The following is an 18014-nucleotide window of genomic DNA, read 5'->3' as shown; positions in this document are numbered from 1 at the left end:
GGTAGTGCAACGTATTGTGGTTTGTCACCATGGTAGTCAGTGTATTTATGTGTCTCTACTGCGTAATAAACTGACCCTTCTGTTCTCATAGAGTTGTTTATCCAACAACCTGAGTGCATGTTAAGCCTCGGAAGACTTGTTTCACTCACTCACTCACACACACACACACACACACACACACACACACACACACACACACACACACACACACACACACACACACACACACACACACACACACACACACACACACACACACACACACACACACACACACACACACACACACACACACACACACACACACACACACAATACACAGGCGCCCACACACACACACATACTTTTAGACCTGTCTAATGCAATCTCGTCAGATTTCTCCTCTGATGCTTGATGTATACATTTTTAAATGGGTAAGCCTGAACAAGTGCCAGTATAGCCCACACGTGGGTTTAACACACACACACGTGACGTCCATACACACACACACACACACTGCTCTATGATCCGAGTAATCTGAGGGAGCAGCGTGGTACTCGAGGGGGGCGGAGAAGGGGCTCTATCTTGAAAGCATGTTGCCATGGTGATCATGGTGCTCAACTGCCTGGGCCAGAGAGATTTTTAAGCAATTTCCCTTTCTGGAGTGCCACACACACACACAATGAAAAAAAAAACATTCACATTGAAGAGAAACAGGATAGAAAATGGAGGAAAGTAAGAGACTGAGAGAAAATACCTGAAGCTAGTCGAGGCCATTTATTGGCAGACTGTTTAAAGGCTGTTGTAAGTTTGAATGAGATTAACCTTTTAATGATACGCTACGAGTTCTGATCTGTAAATGACCAACTTTCAACACGGTTCATAAGCACGCATTGCTCGACTGATGTCAAAACCCTGGCTGGCTGGTATGTGGTTAGCCCAGATAGACCTTTACACTGGACACTGGACTCTAACAGATGCTGTGTCTGAGACAAGACTCTAACAGATGCTGGATCTGAGACAAGACTCTAACAGAGACTGGATCTGAGACAAGCCTCTTACAGAGACTGGATCTAAGACAAGCCTTTTACAGAGACTGGATCTAAGACAAGCCTTTTACAGAGACTGGATCTAAGACAAGCCTTTTACACAGACTGGATCTAAGACAAGCCTTTTATACAGACTGGATCAGACACACACACACATCTGATCTGAGAAGACTCCCCTCTTTTGCATCGTACTGTACACACTATTCACACACACACATCAATAGAAATTCACCCACCTTTCTACTTTTACCATAAGGAGCTAAACCGATAGGCTCACATTTCTAGTCCCAAACAGAAAGTTAGTAGTTCTAGGAGAGGAAAATGTTTGTCTCTGCTGTTAGATCCTCAGAATCTGGTCTGAGTGTGTCTCTGCTGTTAGATCCTCAGTATCTGGTGTGAGTGTGTCTCTGCTGTTAGATCCTCAGTATCTGGTCTGAGTGTGTATCTGCTGTTAGATCCTCAGTGTCTGGTGTGAGTGTGTCTCTGCTGTTAGATCCTCAGAATCTGGTCTGAGTGTGTCTCTGCTGTTAGATCCTCAGTATCTGGTGTGAGTGTGTCTCTGCTGTTAGATCCTCAGTATCTGGTCTGAGTGTGTATCTGCTGTTAGATCCTCAGTGTCTGGTGTGAGTGTGTCTCTGCTGTTAGATCCTCAGTATCTGGTCTGAGTGTGTATCTGCTGTTAGATCTTCAGTATCTGGTGTGAGTGTGTATCTGCTGTGAGATCCTCAGTATCTGGTGTGAGTGTGTCTCTGCTGTGAGATCCTCAGTATCTGGTGTGAGTGTGTCTCTGCTGTGAGATCCTCAGTATCTGGTCTGAGTGTGTATCTGCTGTTAGATCCTCAGTGTCTGGTGTGAGTGTGTCTCTGCTGTTAGATCCTCAGTATCTGGTGTGAGTGTGTCTCTGCTGTTAGATCCTCAGTATCTGGTGTGAGTGGCCTGTACCTTGGCCATATTTTAGGCAAATCATTAATCATAGGGGAGCTACTGTAAGTCCACTAGCACAATCCTCAATGGACTTTAACAGTGTGTGTGTGTGTACAGTGGATTGCGAAAGTATTCACCCCCTTGGCATTTTTCCTATTTTGTTGTCTTACAACCTGGAATTAAAATGCATTTTTGGTGGGTTTGTATCATTTGATTTACACAACCAAATAAGAAATAAGACAAAAAAAATAACTTGAGCGTGCAAAACTATTCTCCCCCCCAAAGTCAATATTTTGTAGAGCCACCTTTTACAGTATTTACAGCTGCAAGTCTCTTGGGCTATGTCTCTATAAGCTTGGCACATCTAGCCACTGGGATTTTTGCCCATTCTTCATGACAAAACTGCTCCAGCTCCTTCAAGTTGGATGGGTTCCGCTGGTGTACAGCAATCTTTAAGTCATACCACAGAGTCTCAATTGGATTGAGGTCTGGGCTTTGACAAGAACATTCCAAGACATTTAAATGTTTCCCCTTAAAACACTCGAGTGTTGCTCTTGCGGTATGCTTAGGGTCATTGTCCTGCTGGAAGGTGAACCTCTGTCCCAGTCTCAAATCTCTGGAAGACTGAAACAGGTTTCCCTCAGGAATTTCCCTGTATTTAGCGCCATCCATCATTCCTTAAATTCTGACCAGTGTCCCAGTCGATGAAAAACATCCCCACAGCATGATGTTGCCACCAACATGCGTCACTGTGGGGATGATAGTCTCTGGGGGATGAAAGGTGTTGGGTTTGCGCCAGACATAGCGTTTTCCTTGATGGCCAAAAAGCTACATTTTAGTCTCATCTGGCCAGAGTACCTTCTTCCATATGTTTGGGGAGTCTCCCACATGCCTTTTGGTGAACACCAAACGTGTTTGCTTTTATTTCTTTAAGCAATGGCTATTTTCTGTCCACTCTTTACGTAAAGCCTAGCTCTGTGGAGTGTACGGCTTAAAGTGGTCCTAAGGACAGATACTTCAGTCTCCGCTGTGGAGCTTTGCAGCTCCTTCAGGGTTATTTTTGGTATCTTTGTTGCCTCTCTGATTTGTTTTTAACAATCACTTTGGCACTAATTTCAGAACCTTGTGGTCATTTTTCAAAACTCTAGACAAAAACTCAAAACGGTCATCACTTGTAACACAGGCTGTCCAATGTTCAAAACATTGTATTTTACATTCATATCTTTAAAGAAACTTTGCACTTGCAGAATCATTGGTTCAAATAAGTCATTTATCATGAAATACCATAGGAACATTAATTTAGATCACCCACACACAAGATACCGATAGTTTCACTGTGTAGTTTTTCATACAATCATTAAATATTGTAATACAAAATATGTGATACATGTTTCATTTTGCTACTACACGTAAATACATCACTGTAAAAGGACTAGTAGAGAGAATACTACAGACCCAGTGGAATCATTGAACAAAATATGAAATTTATTGATGAAATACAATAAAATCACAAAATAGGTTTCTTTGAATCAAAGCAAAAATTATTAGCTACAAAAAAGAAAAAACAGCTACAGTAAAGGTCAACTGCAGTGTTCCTCACCTGGCTTACTGTAAAAAGCAAAACAAAGGATTGATTACTGTACTTCTATATTTCCCTCAACCGTGTCTTGTGGATTTGGCCACAGGTTCTCATCCACATCACAATGGATGCTTTCATTAGCCAAACATCTTGGGAAGAATCTTCGGACGAATCCAGGCCTGACACTGGTCTGCCGTGATGTCATTGCATGCGTCATCCATGGCCTGGAGAAGGGCGGCTTGTTCGTGAGGGCGCCTGTCATATACCTTCCACCTCCACGTGGAGAAAAAATCCTGAATCAGGTTAAGGAAAGGAGAGTATGGGGGTGGTACAGGGTGGTAAATTGTGGATGGGCCTGAAACCATGCTTGCACCATTTGAGCATGGTGGAACCTGACATTATCCCACACAATGACATAGGTCATGCCATCAGCTCTACAGACCTGACTTAGCTCATCAAGGAAGGTTACAATCGAACAGCGAATCATGTGGCTGCCTGCAACTCAATATATAGAGTATGTAGAGTAGAGAGCTGTAGATGTTGTTCGACCAAACATTAGAATGGGCAAGATGCGTAATCTAAGCAACTTTGACCGTGGTATGATTGTTGATGCCACACATGGTGATTCCAGCATCTCAGAAACAGCTGCCTTCCTGGGATTTTTAGGCACTACAGTCTCTAGAGTTTACAGAGAATGGTGCGATTAACTTCTAGTTCCTCCCAAACCCGGATCCGGGAGCACCCCCCACCAGTAAAAAAGCTGACTAGCATAGCCTAGCATAGCGTCACAAGTAAATACTAGCATCTAAATATCATTAAATCACAAGTCCAAGACACCAGATGAAGATACACTTCTTGTGAATCTATCTAGATTTTTAAAATGTTTTACAGGGAAGACACAATATGTAAATCTATTAGCTAACCACGTTAGCAAAAGACACCATTTTTCTTACTCCACCATTTTTTCACTCCATCAGTAGCTATCACCAATTCGACCAAATAAAGAAATAAATAGCCACTAACCAAGAAAAACTTAATCAGATGACAGTCTGATAACATATTTATTGTATAGCATATGTTTGGTTAGAAAAATGTGCATATTTCAGGTATAAATCATACTTTACCATTGCAGCCACCATCACAACTCGACTAGAATAACTACAGAGAGCAACGTGTATTACCTAATTACTCATCATAAAACATTTATTAAAAATACACAGCGTACAGCAATTGAAAGACACAGATCTTGTGAATCCAGACAATATTTCAGATTTTCTAAGTGTTTTACAGCGAAAACACAATATATCGTTATATTAGCACACCACATGTGCAAACATTACCCCAGCATTGATTCAAGGCAAAAAGAGCGATAACGTTATCACCACCAAAATATATTAATTTTTTCACTAACCTTCTCAGAATTCTTCAGATGACACTCCTGTAACACTCCTGTCTTACTTTTAGATGAACTCGCATCAGAATCTTGGGAAAGGTGTCCGTTGTCCAGAACAATCGTCTTTTGGTCGAAAGATGTCCTCTTGTCCTGTCGAAATGGCCACTAACGTTCGGCATGTACCGGAAAAGTGTCCAACTCTTGAAAGTGCGTCACAAAGAAATGCCAGAAAATCGCAATAAACTGCTATAAACTGCTATAAGTCGGTTTAAATGAACTACCTTATGATGTCTTTAACACCTATAACGAATAAAAACATGACCGGGGATATAGAACTTGCTAAACCAAAGCTTGGAAGGAGGCCAGTCCGACGTCCATCGTGCGTCAAGCGCAGGGCAGAAAAGAAAGGTACTTCCGCAATTTGGGCTTATATAAAGTCCCAGATTGCGCAATCGACCCCATTCAAATTGTCACCACTTACTGACATCTAGAGGAAGGCGTAGGCAGTGTTTGTAGCCCCACGGCATTCACAGGGACTTATAAACTGACCTGGGAACAGAGGCCAAGATTTCTGAAATCTCACTCCCTGGCAGGAAAAGTGCTGTAGAATGAGATCTGTTCCACCCACAGACATAATTCAAACGGTTTTAGAAACTAGAGATTGTTTTCTATCCAATAGTAATAATAATATGCATATTGTACAAGCAAGAATTGAGTACGAGGCAGTTTAATTTGGAAATGTAAAAAAAAAAATAGTGCTAACAGCTCCCCCTATTGACAAAAGGTTTTAACAAAACACATTCAGTGAGTGGCAGTTCTGTGGGCAAAAACACCTTGCTAATGAGAGAGGTCAGAGGAGAATGTCCAGACTCATTCAAGCTAACAGAAAGGCTACAAATGCTCAAATAAAAGCTGTTTAAAACAGTGGTGTGCAGAAGGTAATCTCTTAACATACAACACCGTGAATAATTCAGGCTATAGTGGAGGAAAAAGGGGGTCCTTATAGGTGTACCTATAAAGTGGCCGGTGAGTGTACAGTATTGTCAAATCTGAAAACATGGTCTGGAAAAGTGGTACATGGGACCATAGAAACAGTGTCTGATAAAGAATGATGGAATATTACATCCATAGATAATGTAGTCCAATTGATTCATGTTCCACGGTAATTGGTGTCAATGGATCTCATTATCCTGAAACTTTCATGATCTAAACATGGAATATTGTTTGTCAGTTTCCATAAAACTGTGCATTAAGAATAATGCTACAGTTACTTATCATTTTGAGCCGTTGTATCAATTGATAGTTAGATCATTGTAATGAAATGAATAGACAGTCATTTCAGATGTAATGTGTGAATTGCATTTTGATATGGTAATACTTTGATGTTAAGTTGTGTCATTTTGAACAGGTGATTTTACTTCAATGAACAAATGATCTTAGCTTTACGTGTATTGTATCCAAGCAATTGGAAAAAGTGTTGGAGTTTTGAAAAATTTGCATTTTGATCATTGGTTGTGAGTTTTGTGTCTAGAGTTTTGAGAAATGACATCAAGGTTCTGAAAGTAGTGCCAAAGTGATTGTAAAAAACTGTAATGCCCTCCTTGCCTGGTCCGAGAGTTTTGGCGGGTGGCCCTCTCTTGGCAGGTTTGTTGTGGTGCCATATTCTTTTCATTTTTTAGTAATGGATTTAATAGTGCTCCGTGGGATGTTCAATGTTTCAGATATGTTTTTAAACCCAACCCTGATCTGTACTTCTCCACAACTCTGTCCCTGACCTGTTTGGAGAGCTCCTTGGTCTTCATCGGGCTGCTTGCTTGATGGTGCCCCTTGCTTAGTGGTGTTGCAGACTCTAGGGCCTTTCAGAACAGGTGTATATATACTGAGATCATGTGACATTTAGATTGCACACAGGTGGACTTTATTTAACTAATTATGTGACTTCTGAAGGTAATTGGTTGCACCAGATCTTATTTAGGGGCTTTATAGCCAAGGGGGTGAATACATATGCACGCACCACTTTTCAGTTAAATCTTTTTTAACCGTTTTTAAGTCATTTTATTCATTTCACTTCACCAATTTGGACTATTTTGTGAATGTCCATTACATGAAATCCAAATAAAAATCAATTTAAATTACAGGTTGTAATGCAACAAAATAGGAAAAATGCTAAGGGGGGTGAATACTTTTGCAAGGTACTGTATGAATGTGTGTGCCAGAGAGAGAACTCTCTAGGGCCCTTTTCTCTCCTTCCTCTGTCTTCCCTGTTAGATCTTGGCTCATATAACTTGGTGTGTGTGTGTGTGTGTGTGTGTGTGTGTGTGTGTGTGTGTGTGTGTGTGTGTGTGTGTGTGTGTGTGTGTGTGTGTGTGTGTGTGTGTGTGTGTGTGTGTGTGTGTGTGTGTGTGTCCTGTCATCTGTTGGCTAGGCTGCGGACCGGCATGGAAAAGCAGCTTTTCTCCTGGGACGTTTTTCTTCCGGAGTGTTCTGGTTCTGGAACAGGGACACAAAGGACCTCAAAGCTGACAGACAGATAGATAGACAGACAGAGACAGACAGGGGGCCTCGTGCCAGGCCTGGCGTCCTTACAGCTGCCTGATCAAAACCGCCTTGCCGTACCACTGAGGCTGTGTAGACTAAAACCACTCTACTCTGCACTGACGTGTGTGTGAGTTTGTGTGTGTGTGGGCTTTTTATTTGCCAGAGAAGATTGGGCCACGGTCCCTTCTGTGCTCCCGTCTTCTCTGACGGAAAAAGACACACTTGTACACACAGGCAGTGCTAAGGTCCATATGGGACTGTGCAAGTGGACTTAGCTCCCCTATGATTCATTATTTTCCTAAATATGGCCAAAATTCAGCTGGATAAGACAGAGAGACTAAATGAATGAACATTAGTGATTTAATAAGAGAGAGAAGAAGAGACTAAATTAATGAACATTAGTGATTTAATAAGAGAGAGTAGAAGAGACTAAATTAATGAACATTAGTGATTTAATAAGAGAGAGTAGAAGAGACTAAATGAATGAACATTGGTGATTTAATAAAAGAGAGTAGAAGGGACATGTAAACAATGAGTGGTCTCTTTAGGCCTTTTCTCAACGTTTTAGTTCCGACACAGGTCCGTTCTCCTCTCATATCTCTATTTTTCTCCCCTCTCTCACTTCTTCAGTTTTCCCCCCCCTGCTCTCTCTCTTATTCTCTCTCCTGTTAATGTTGTTCTGCTAGGTAATGTGTCTTTTAGGTGAGGTTAGTTATGTTGCAGTCTCTTGGTGTGTTTGAGTGAATGAATGGATACTACTTGGTCACATTTGATGTGAATGTGCCTTCTTTTTGTTTGCATTGAGAGGCATCGGTAGCTCAGTTCCTACTATTCCCTGAGCTGCAGCTCACTCGGTGATTGTCTGTGTGTGTGTGTGTGTGTGTGTGTGTGTGTGTGTGTGTGTGTGTGTGTGTGTGTGTGTGTGTGTGTGTGTGTGTGTGTGTGTGTGTGTGTGTGTGTGTGTGTGTGTGTGTGTGTGTGTGTGTGTGTGTGTGGGGAAGGTAATTTACGGCAGTGCCGAGGCGAACGACTCGTTGCTTGATTAAATCCATGACCTTCAGCACTGACACACGCAATCAACACACACTCAACACACACACACGCTCGTCACATGCAATCAGAACCCAAAGGAATCCATCATGGCATTGATCCATCTGCAGACACACACAAAGCATCTATGGAATTGCGTTTCCAACACCCTCAATCTCCAGACTGTGGATAGGACATGTTCTCTTCAGAGAAGAATAATCACCCCATTCGGAAAGTATTCAGACCCCTTGACTTTTTCCACATTTTGTTACATTACAGCCTTATTCTAAAATGGATTAAATCGTTTTTTTGCACTCATCATTCTACATACAATACCACGTAATGACAAAGCAAAAACAGGTTTTTAGACATTTTTGCAAATTTATAAAAATAAATATAACTGAAATATTAAACACCTTTGACAGCGATTTCAGCCTCGAGTCTTCTTGGGTATGATGCTACGAGCTTGGCACACCTGTTTTTGGGGAGTTTCTCCTGTTCGTCACTGACATTTTCAGGTCTCTCCAGAGATGTTTGATTGAGTTCAAGTCCATGCTCTGGCTGGGCCACTCAAGGACATTCAGAGACTTATCCCGAAGCCACTCCTGCGTTGTCTTGGCTATGTGCTTAGGGTCATTGTCCTGTTGGGAGGTGAGCTTTCGCCCCAGTCTGAAGTCCTGAGTTCTCTGGAGCAGGTTTTCATCAAGGACCTCTATACTTTGCTTAGTTCATCTTTCCCTCAATCCTGACTAGTCTCCCAGTCCCTGCCGCTGAAAAATATCCCCACAGCATGATGCTGCCACAACCATGCTTCACTGTAGGGGTGGTGCCAGGTTTCCTCCAGATGTGACGCTTGGCATTCAGGCCAAGGAGTTCAAACTTGTTTTCATCAGACCAGAGAATCTTGTTTCTCATGGTCTGAGAGTCCTTTAGGTGCCTTTTGGCAAACTCCAAACTGGCTGTCATGTGCCTTTTCCTTAGGAGGGGCTTCCGTCTGGCCACTCTACCATAAAGGCCTGATTCGTGGAGTGCTGCAGAGATGGTTGTCCTTCGGGAAGGGGAACCTTCCCGAAGGAACTCTGGAGCTCTGTCAGAGTGACCATCGGGTCACTCTGATTGTGCCTTGACACAATCCTGTCTTGGAGCTGTACAGATAATTATTTCAACCTCATGGCTTTGTTTTTGCTCTGACATGCACTGTCAGAGCACCTAGGACCTTATAAAAACAGATGTGTACCTTTCCAAATCATGTCCAATCAATTGCATTTACCACAGGTGGATTCCAATCAAGTTGTAGAAATATCTCAAGGATGATCAATGGAAACAGGATGCACCGGAGCTCAATTTCGAGTCTCATAGAAAAGGGTCTGAATACTTATGTAAAAAAGGTATTTCAGTTTTTATTTTTAATACATTTGCAAACATTTCTAAAAGCCTGTTTTCGCTTAGTCATTATGGGTATTGTGTGTAGATTGATGAGAAAAACATGTATTTAATCCATTGTAGAATAAGGCTGTAACGTAACAAAATGTGGAAAAAGTCAAGGGGTCTGAATACTTTCCGAATGCACTGTATGTACCATTTAGCAGACAATTTTATCCAAAGTGTTACAGCATCTTCAGTAGCGTTACAGCACCTTCAGTAGTGTTACAGCACCTTCAGTAGTGTTACTGCACCTTCAGTAGTGTTACAGCACCTTCAGTAGTGTTACAGCACCTTCAGTAGTGTTACTGCATCTTCAGTAGTGTTACAGCACCTTCAGTAGTGTTACTGCACCTTCAGTAGTGTTACTGCACCTTCAGTAGTGTTACAGCATCTTCAGTAGCGTTACAGCACCTTCAGTAGTGTTACAGCACCTTCAGTAGTGTTACAGCACCTTCAGTAGTGTTACAGCACCTTCAGTAGTGTTACTGCACCTTCAGTAGTGTTACAGCACCTTCAGTAGTGTTACTGCACCTTCAGTAGTGTTACAGCACCTTCAGTAGTGTTACAGCACCTTCAGTAGTGTTACAGCACCTTCAGTAGTGTTACTGCACCTTCAGTAGTGTTACAGCACCTTCAGTAGTGTTACAGCACCTTCAGTAGTGTTACTGCATCTTCAGTAGTGTTACAGCACCTTCAGTAGTGTTACAGCACCTTCAGTAGTGTTACAGCACCTTCAGTAGTGTTACTGCACCTTCAGTAGTGTTACTGCACCTTCAGTAGTGTTACAGCACCTTCAGTAGTGTTACAGCACCTTCAGTAGTGTTACATCACCGTCAGTAGTGTTACAGCACCTTCAGTAGTGTTACATCACCTTCAGTAGTGTTACAGCACCTTCAGTAGTGTTACAGCACCTTCAGTAGTGTTACAGCACCTTCAGTAGTGCTACAGCACCGTCAGTAGTGTTACAGCACCGTCAGTAGTGTTACAGCACCGTCAGTAGTGCTACAGCACCGTCAGTAGTGTTACAGCACCGTCAGTAGTGTTACAGCACCTTCAGTAGTGTTACAGCACCTTCAGTAGTGTTACAGCACCTTCAGTAGTGTTACAGCACCTTCAGTAGTGTTACAGCACCTTCAGTAGTGTTACAGCACCTTCAGTAGTGTTACAGCACCTTCAGTAGTGTTACAGCACCTTCAGTAGTGTTACAGCACCTTCAGTAGTGTTACAGCACCTTCAGTAGTGTTACATTTGTAACCCTTTTTTACACACTTCAGGTTGTAGACCCCATAGAAAAATAGAAATATAGAAATCAATGGATCTTTGTCTTATTTGTAACCTTGTGTTTTCCAGTTTTCTCCTCTGTCTTACCTTGTAGACCATGTGAGTGGCAGCTTTCTAAGCCTGTGTTTTCTTGTTTTCCTCTCTCCAGCGTGCAGACCAGGCTCCTACAAGGCCTCGGCGACCGACGCCTACTGCACAAAATGCCCGCCACATAGCTCCTCCCACCTGGAGAGAGCCTCCGAGTGTGTGTGTGAGAAAGGCTTCCACCGCACAGAGACGGACCCACGCTCCATGGCTTGCACACGTGAGTAACACACACACACACGCACAAACGCAAGAACACACATGCACACTCATCTTGACACACTTGTAGACAAGCATTTCCACAAAACATCAGTTGAGTCCATTGTCATTTCATCTTCTTTGACATAGTGCCTTTTGTCAAAGTATTCATTCACAGAGAGCTCTTTATATACATATCTGACTCACCACCTGAATTCAGTATTATGTAGCAAAATGTAAAATTGTGTTTTTTACATTGGATAAAAGTAGAGACTCAGAGCTACAAAATGGTATATTATACACTGCATAGCGTCGGACAATTACATTGATGAATACGCTGATTCGGTGAGCGAGTTTATTAGCAAGTGCATCCGTGATGTTGTACCCGCAGCGTCTATTAAAACCTTCCCCAACCAGAAACCGTGGATTGATGGCAGCATTTGCGCAAAACTGAAAGCGTAAACCACTGCTTTTAATCAGGGCAAGGTGACCGGAAACATGACCGAATACAAACAGTGTAGCTATTCCCTCCGCAAGGCAATCAAACAAACTAAGCGTCAGTATAGAGACAAAGTAGAGTCGCAATTCAACGGCTCAGACACGAGAGGTATGTGGCAGGGTCTACAGTGAATCACGGACTACAAAAATAAAACCAGCTCCGTCGCGGACCACGATGTCTTGCTTCCAGACAAACTAAACAACTTCTTTGCTCGCTTTGAGGACAATACAATGCCACCGACACGGCCCGCTAGCAAAACCTGCGGGCTCTCCTTCACTGCAGCCAACGTGAGTAAAATATTTAAACGTGTTAACCCTCGCAAGGCTGCCGGCCCAGACGGCATCCCTTGCCGTGTTCTCAGAGCATGCGCAGACCAGCTGGCTGGTGGTGTGTTTACGGACATATTAATCAATCCTTATCCCAGTCTGCTGTTCCCACATGCTTCAAGAGGGCCACCATGGTTCCTGTTCCCAAGAAAGCTCACTTCCGTCATCATGAAGTGCTTTGAGAGACTAGTCAAGGACCATATCACCTCCACCCTATCTGACACCCTAGACCCACTCCAATTTGCTTACCGCCCCAATCGGTCCACAGACGACCCAATCACAATCACACTGCACACTGCCCTAACCCATCTGGACAAGAGGAAAACCTATGTAAGAATGCTGTTCATCGACTACAGCTCAGCATTTAACACCATAGTACCCTCCAAACTCGTCATTAAGCTCGAGACCCTGGGTCTCGACCTCGCCCTGTGCAACTGGGTCCTGGACTTCCTGACGGGCCGCCCCAAGGTGGTGAGGGTAGGAAACAACATCTCCACCCCGCTGATCCTCAACACTGGGGCCCTCAGAGTGTGGTGTCAGGAAAATTACCTGACACTCAATGTCAACAAAACAAAGGAGATGATCATGGACTTCAGGAAACAGCAGAGGGGGCGGCCCCATATCTATATCGACGGGACAGTAGTGGAGAAGGTGGAAAGTTTTAAGTTCCTCGGTGTACACATCACGGACAAACTGAAATGGTCCACCCACACCGACAGAGTGGTGAAGAAGGTGCAGCAACGCCTCTTCAACCACAGGAGGCTGAAAAAGTTTGGCTTGTCACCAAAAACACTCACAAACTTTTGCAGATGCACAATCGAGAGCATCCTGTCGGGCTGTATTACCACCTGGTACGGCAACTGCTCCTCCCACAACCGTAAGGCTCTCCAGATGGTAGTGAGGTCTGCACAACGCATCACCGGGGGCAAACTATCTGCCCTCTAGGACACCTACACCACCCGATGTCACAGGAAGGCCAAAAAGATCATCAGGGACAACAACCACCCGAGCCACTGCCTGTGATGTCAGTACAGGTGCATCAAAGCTGGGACCGAGAGACTGAAAAACAGCTTCTATCTCAAGGCCATCAGACTGTTACACAGCCATCACTAACATTGAGTGGCTGCTGCCAACATACTGACACAAATCTCTAGCCACTTTAATAATAAAAAACTGGATGTAATAAATGTATCACTAGCCACTTTAAACAATGCCACTTTATACAATGTTTACATACCCTACATTACTCATCTCATATCTATATACTGTACTCTATACCATCTACTGCATCTTGCCTATGCCGTTCGGCCATCGCTCATCCATATATTTTTATGTACATATTCTTATTCATTCCTTTACACTTGTGTGTATAAGGTAGTTGTTGTGAAATTGTTAGATTACTTGTTAGATATGACTGCATGGTCGGAACTAGAAGCACAAGCATTTCGCTACACTCGCATTAACATCTGCTAACCATGTGTATGTGACAAATACAATGTGATTTGATTTGATTTGATGGGAAAGTAATTCTGCTTTGAAAGTTAATCACTTGTAAACTCACTTTTGAAAAAATCACCTTTGAATGTTTTGGTATCTTGTGAAGGGCTCCTCTTTGTCAACAACCATTCAGCATCGTTCACACCCTCTTAAAATTTAGCCCCACCCATCTCATTTCACTCTCGGAGTGCACGCTCTGGCTGATGATTTGTTTGCCTCTGGATATCATGAAAACAGCCTAACCAGCTCTGCTGGCAACAATTACATTACACTTTTACATTACGCTTGCAGACGTTTACTGACACCAGCCATGTTCAACGGGTGTTGTACACATGTCACATAACATTAGCTAACGAGCTAGCCAGTGAATGTTAGCTAGTTAAACAACCATGAACAAAGTGCCAACAATGACACAGTGCTGGGAGCTAACCAACCAGGTTCAATGTTACCTAGCTAACATTAGGCTATAACTAGAAAAGCAAAGGGCTCTGGGAAACACATAATAAAGTCAGGTAGGGAGACAGCCAGCTAACGTTAGCTAGCTAGCTAGCAGTACACTTTAGCTTGAAATGAAACCACTTTCTGTCAAAATTAGAAACATGTAATATCTGAAAATGTAGCTAGCTGGACTATCTTACCTGTATGCATTATCATGCATTATGGACGTGTCTCCCTGTCAGGAATGACATACCACGGTTGCTCTTAGTTTGAAGATGTAATCCGGAGACAGGTGTTTTCTCCATCTCTTTAGCTATCAAACTCTAATTCAACTGATTTCAAAACTCGATCCTCCAGAAAGTGGAGAGCAACACTTACAGTGTTTGGAGTGAGATTTTGAGTGAAAACCTCCTTCCATCAGCAAGGGCATTGAAGATGAAACGTGGCTGGGTCTTTCAGCATGACAATGATCCCAAACACACCGCCCGGGCAACGAAGGAGTGGCTTCGTAAGAAGCATTTCAAGGTCCTGGAGTGGCCTAGCCAGTCTCCAGATCTCAACCCCATAGAAAATCTTTGGAGGGAGTTGAAAGTCCGTGTTGCCCAGCAACAGCCCCAAAACATCACTGCTCTAGAGGAGATCTGCATGGAGGAATGGGCCAAAATACCAGAAACAGTGTGTGAAAACCTTGTGAAGACTTACAGAAAACGTTTGACCTCTGTCATTGCCAACAAAGGGTATATAACAAAGTATTGAGATAAACTTTTGTTATTGACCAAATACTTATTTTCCACCATAATTTGCAAATAAATTCATTAAAAATCCTACAATGTGATTTTCTGGATTTCTTTTCTTCATTTTGTCAGTCATAGTTGAAGTGTACCTATGATGAAAATTACAGGCCTCTCTCATCTTTTTAAGTGGGAGAACTTGCACAATTGGTGGCTGACTAAATACTTTTTTGCCCCACTGTATGCAGCTCCACTACACATTTAAAAGCTGTGTTCAACAGGATTACCAACACAGACTGACCAGCTCAAATAGACAGAAGCCTTCTATATGGCAGACCAATCCGAATTCCGCTCTCTGCATTTCCAGCCCATTCACTATCTCAGCCAATCATGGCCAGCGGGAAGGTTGCTTCCTATTGTTGTGGCTTAACCAAGAAGGCTGGTAATTTAACCATTTTATTTGCATTTACAGATGGCGTACAAGTTTGTTATTAAGGCACATGAAAGTTCACGTTCAAAATATTTTTTACCTTCAAACGGCTCTCCTGTGAAGTTGTGACTTGCGACATACGCCTAGCTTCCTGAATCAGGTCACATATATCACTGCTCTCCTTGACATCACTTTAGTTTGTCTGTCTGATCCTATAGACCTTTTTCCAGTACACGACACACTGACGTCAAGAACAGATGCGCTAGAATCTTGGCCGCAGTAAAAAAAAAAACATTGCCATCTGCCCCCATTCAAAATAGTCTAGATTTACATTTTTATTACTTTTAAGCAAAATAACTTTTTGAGTTTGAGTTTATTTTTATTTTTACATTTATCAACGTTTCAGTAAAAGTGCCGGTTTCAGCCAGCCGGCTAATTTTCAACCGCAGTCCCTGGGCAGGTTATTAAAAATAATTACAATAAAAATACAGGCAATCATTGAGCTGTAACAGTGATAATGGCTTTTGGGCTTCCTATCAAGCACTTTGAGAGCCTGTTTGTAGACAGTCTGAATGGGTTTTAATGTTGTTGTCACGGTCGTCTTTCTGTGGAAGAGAGGACCAAGGCGCAGCGTGATACGAATACATCATCTTTTAATATAACGAAGACGAAACAAACACTTTTACAAATATACAACAAAAAAAACAACAAACGACCGTGAAGCTACAAACCTACGTGCAACATAGACATAGACAATTACCCACAACCTGCCTAATGCCTATGGCTGCCTTAAATATGGCTCCCAATCAGAGACAACGATAGACAGCTGTCTCTGATTGAGAACCACTCAGGCAACCATAGACATACCTAAACACCTACACTGAACACAACCCCATCAACTCTACCAAAACCCCCTAGACAATACAAACACCCTTGACTAGACAAAAACACACAAACATCCCCCATGTCACACCCTGACCTAACTAAAATAATAAAGAAAACAAAGATAACTAAGGCCAGGGCGTGACAGTTGTACAGCAAGCTTGGGCCCAACTAGTCAAGCAGTATGTTAAGTGGAGGAGTATCATAGATTTGAAGTACAGTTTTGCTACCTCTATAGTCAAACAATTTTGTATAAATTGGAAATTAGCTAGGTTGAATTTGCTTATTAGAATTACCTTTTTCACCTGCTTTTTAAAAGAGAGGTTAGAATCAAGTATGATGCCAAGGTACTTAAAATCAGATACCACCTGGAGCTTCTCCCCTGACACATAGACATCTGGCTCAGTAGCATCAGTTGCTCTCTTTGTGAAGAATATGCAGACAGTTCTTTTTCACATTGAGGTGCAAACATGAGTCACTGAGCCACTTTGTAACCTGGACCAGTGAGTTCTTGTGCAGCTTGTTGTTTGCTCTTTGCATGCACATATATCACTGTATCATCTGCATACATTTGAACTTCAGACCCAGTACAGACAGAAGGCAGATCATTAATGTACAGGCTGAACAGGAGGGGCCCCAGTATTGACCCTTGGGGCACGCCCGCATCATAGCTTTGAGTGCTTCCATATGCTTCTCATATGCTTACAATGATGTTTTGATTCTTGCTTGAATAGTCGCTAAGATTATATTTGGTTGTAATGATTGCAAAATAACTATTTTGGATGCAGCAGTTCTTAGCTGAATGCGAACACTCATTGATATAGGCTGTATCAAAAGCCATCAAAGAGCCTTTTTACTGGTTGAAGTTTAAGTGTTTTTTTTATATAATGCAGCTGATTTTCAATGATGACACAAACATTATATTATGCAGGACAGTCATACGAGCCTTAAAATCTAATTATAATCCAAAAGTAGTGTGAAATGCACTCATAAGCAACATGCAAATAGAGGCTTTTTTTGCTGGCATTCTGTAAGAACTCCCCCTTGTTCTGCCACCAACTTGTGTGCATCGCCCTTGTACGTCAATTTTATTTTTACTTATTTAATTAACCTTTATTTAACTAGGCAAGTCAGTTAAGAACAAATTCCTATTTACAATGATGGCCTACACCGGCCAAACCCTAACCCGGACGACGCTGGGCCAATTGTGCGCCGCCCTATGGGACTCCCAATCATGGCCGGTTGTGATACAGCCTGACTCTATCAGATGACACTGATACCATGATTCAGTGATACTCTCTGATACTTAGTGATGCTCCTGTAGAGAGTCTGTTTCTATATCTGTCTGTCTGAGTCTACCGGAGATACTGGGCATCGATGGGCACCAACCACAAACCACATCCTGAGGCATCTCCTACAGAGTGAGAGCAAAAGAGAGAGCGAGAGAGGGGGAGAGGGAGAGAGAGAGAGAGAGAGAGAGAGGTGGAGAGGGAGAGAGAGAGGGAGAGAGCGGGGGAGATAGAGGGGGAGCGAGAGAGGGGGGAGAGAGAGAGAGGGGGAGAGAGAGAGAGAGAGGGGGGGGAAGAGAAGAAGAGAGAGAGATAGGGAGAGAGAGAGAGAGAGGTAGAGAGAGAGAGGTAGAGAGAGAGAGGGAGAGAGAGAGAGAGGTAGAGAGAGAGAAGAGAAGAGAAGAAGAGAGAGGTCGATGGAGGGAGGGAGATAGAGAGGATTG

The 18014-nt window shown here is 42.8% G+C and overlaps 1 protein-coding gene across 4 annotated transcripts in view; it reads left to right on the top strand.

Annotated features, from left to right (window-relative positions):
• The window catches only part of LOC139550370 (ephrin type-A receptor 3-like), a 196223-nt gene that overhangs the window by 87819 nt on the left and 90390 nt on the right, over window positions 1-18014 (top strand). For all 4 annotated transcript variants that reach the window (XR_011670014.1, XM_071361234.1, XM_071361233.1 and 1 more), the window contains exon 6: window positions 11346-11501. Coding sequence is in view for 3 of the 4 variants with exons in the window: in XM_071361234.1 (XP_071217335.1) it covers window positions 11346-11501 (156 nt within the window). In the remaining variant the exon portion in view is untranslated. The remainder of the gene's footprint in view (window positions 1-11345; window positions 11502-18014) is intronic.

Source organism: Salvelinus alpinus, chromosome 23 (genome assembly GCF_045679555.1).
Source record: "Salvelinus alpinus chromosome 23, SLU_Salpinus.1, whole genome shotgun sequence".
Taxonomy (NCBI): domain Eukaryota; kingdom Metazoa; phylum Chordata; class Actinopteri; order Salmoniformes; family Salmonidae; genus Salvelinus; species Salvelinus alpinus.
The sequence above is the reverse complement of the archived record's forward strand: the minus strand, read 5'-3'. Positions and strand labels throughout refer to the sequence as shown.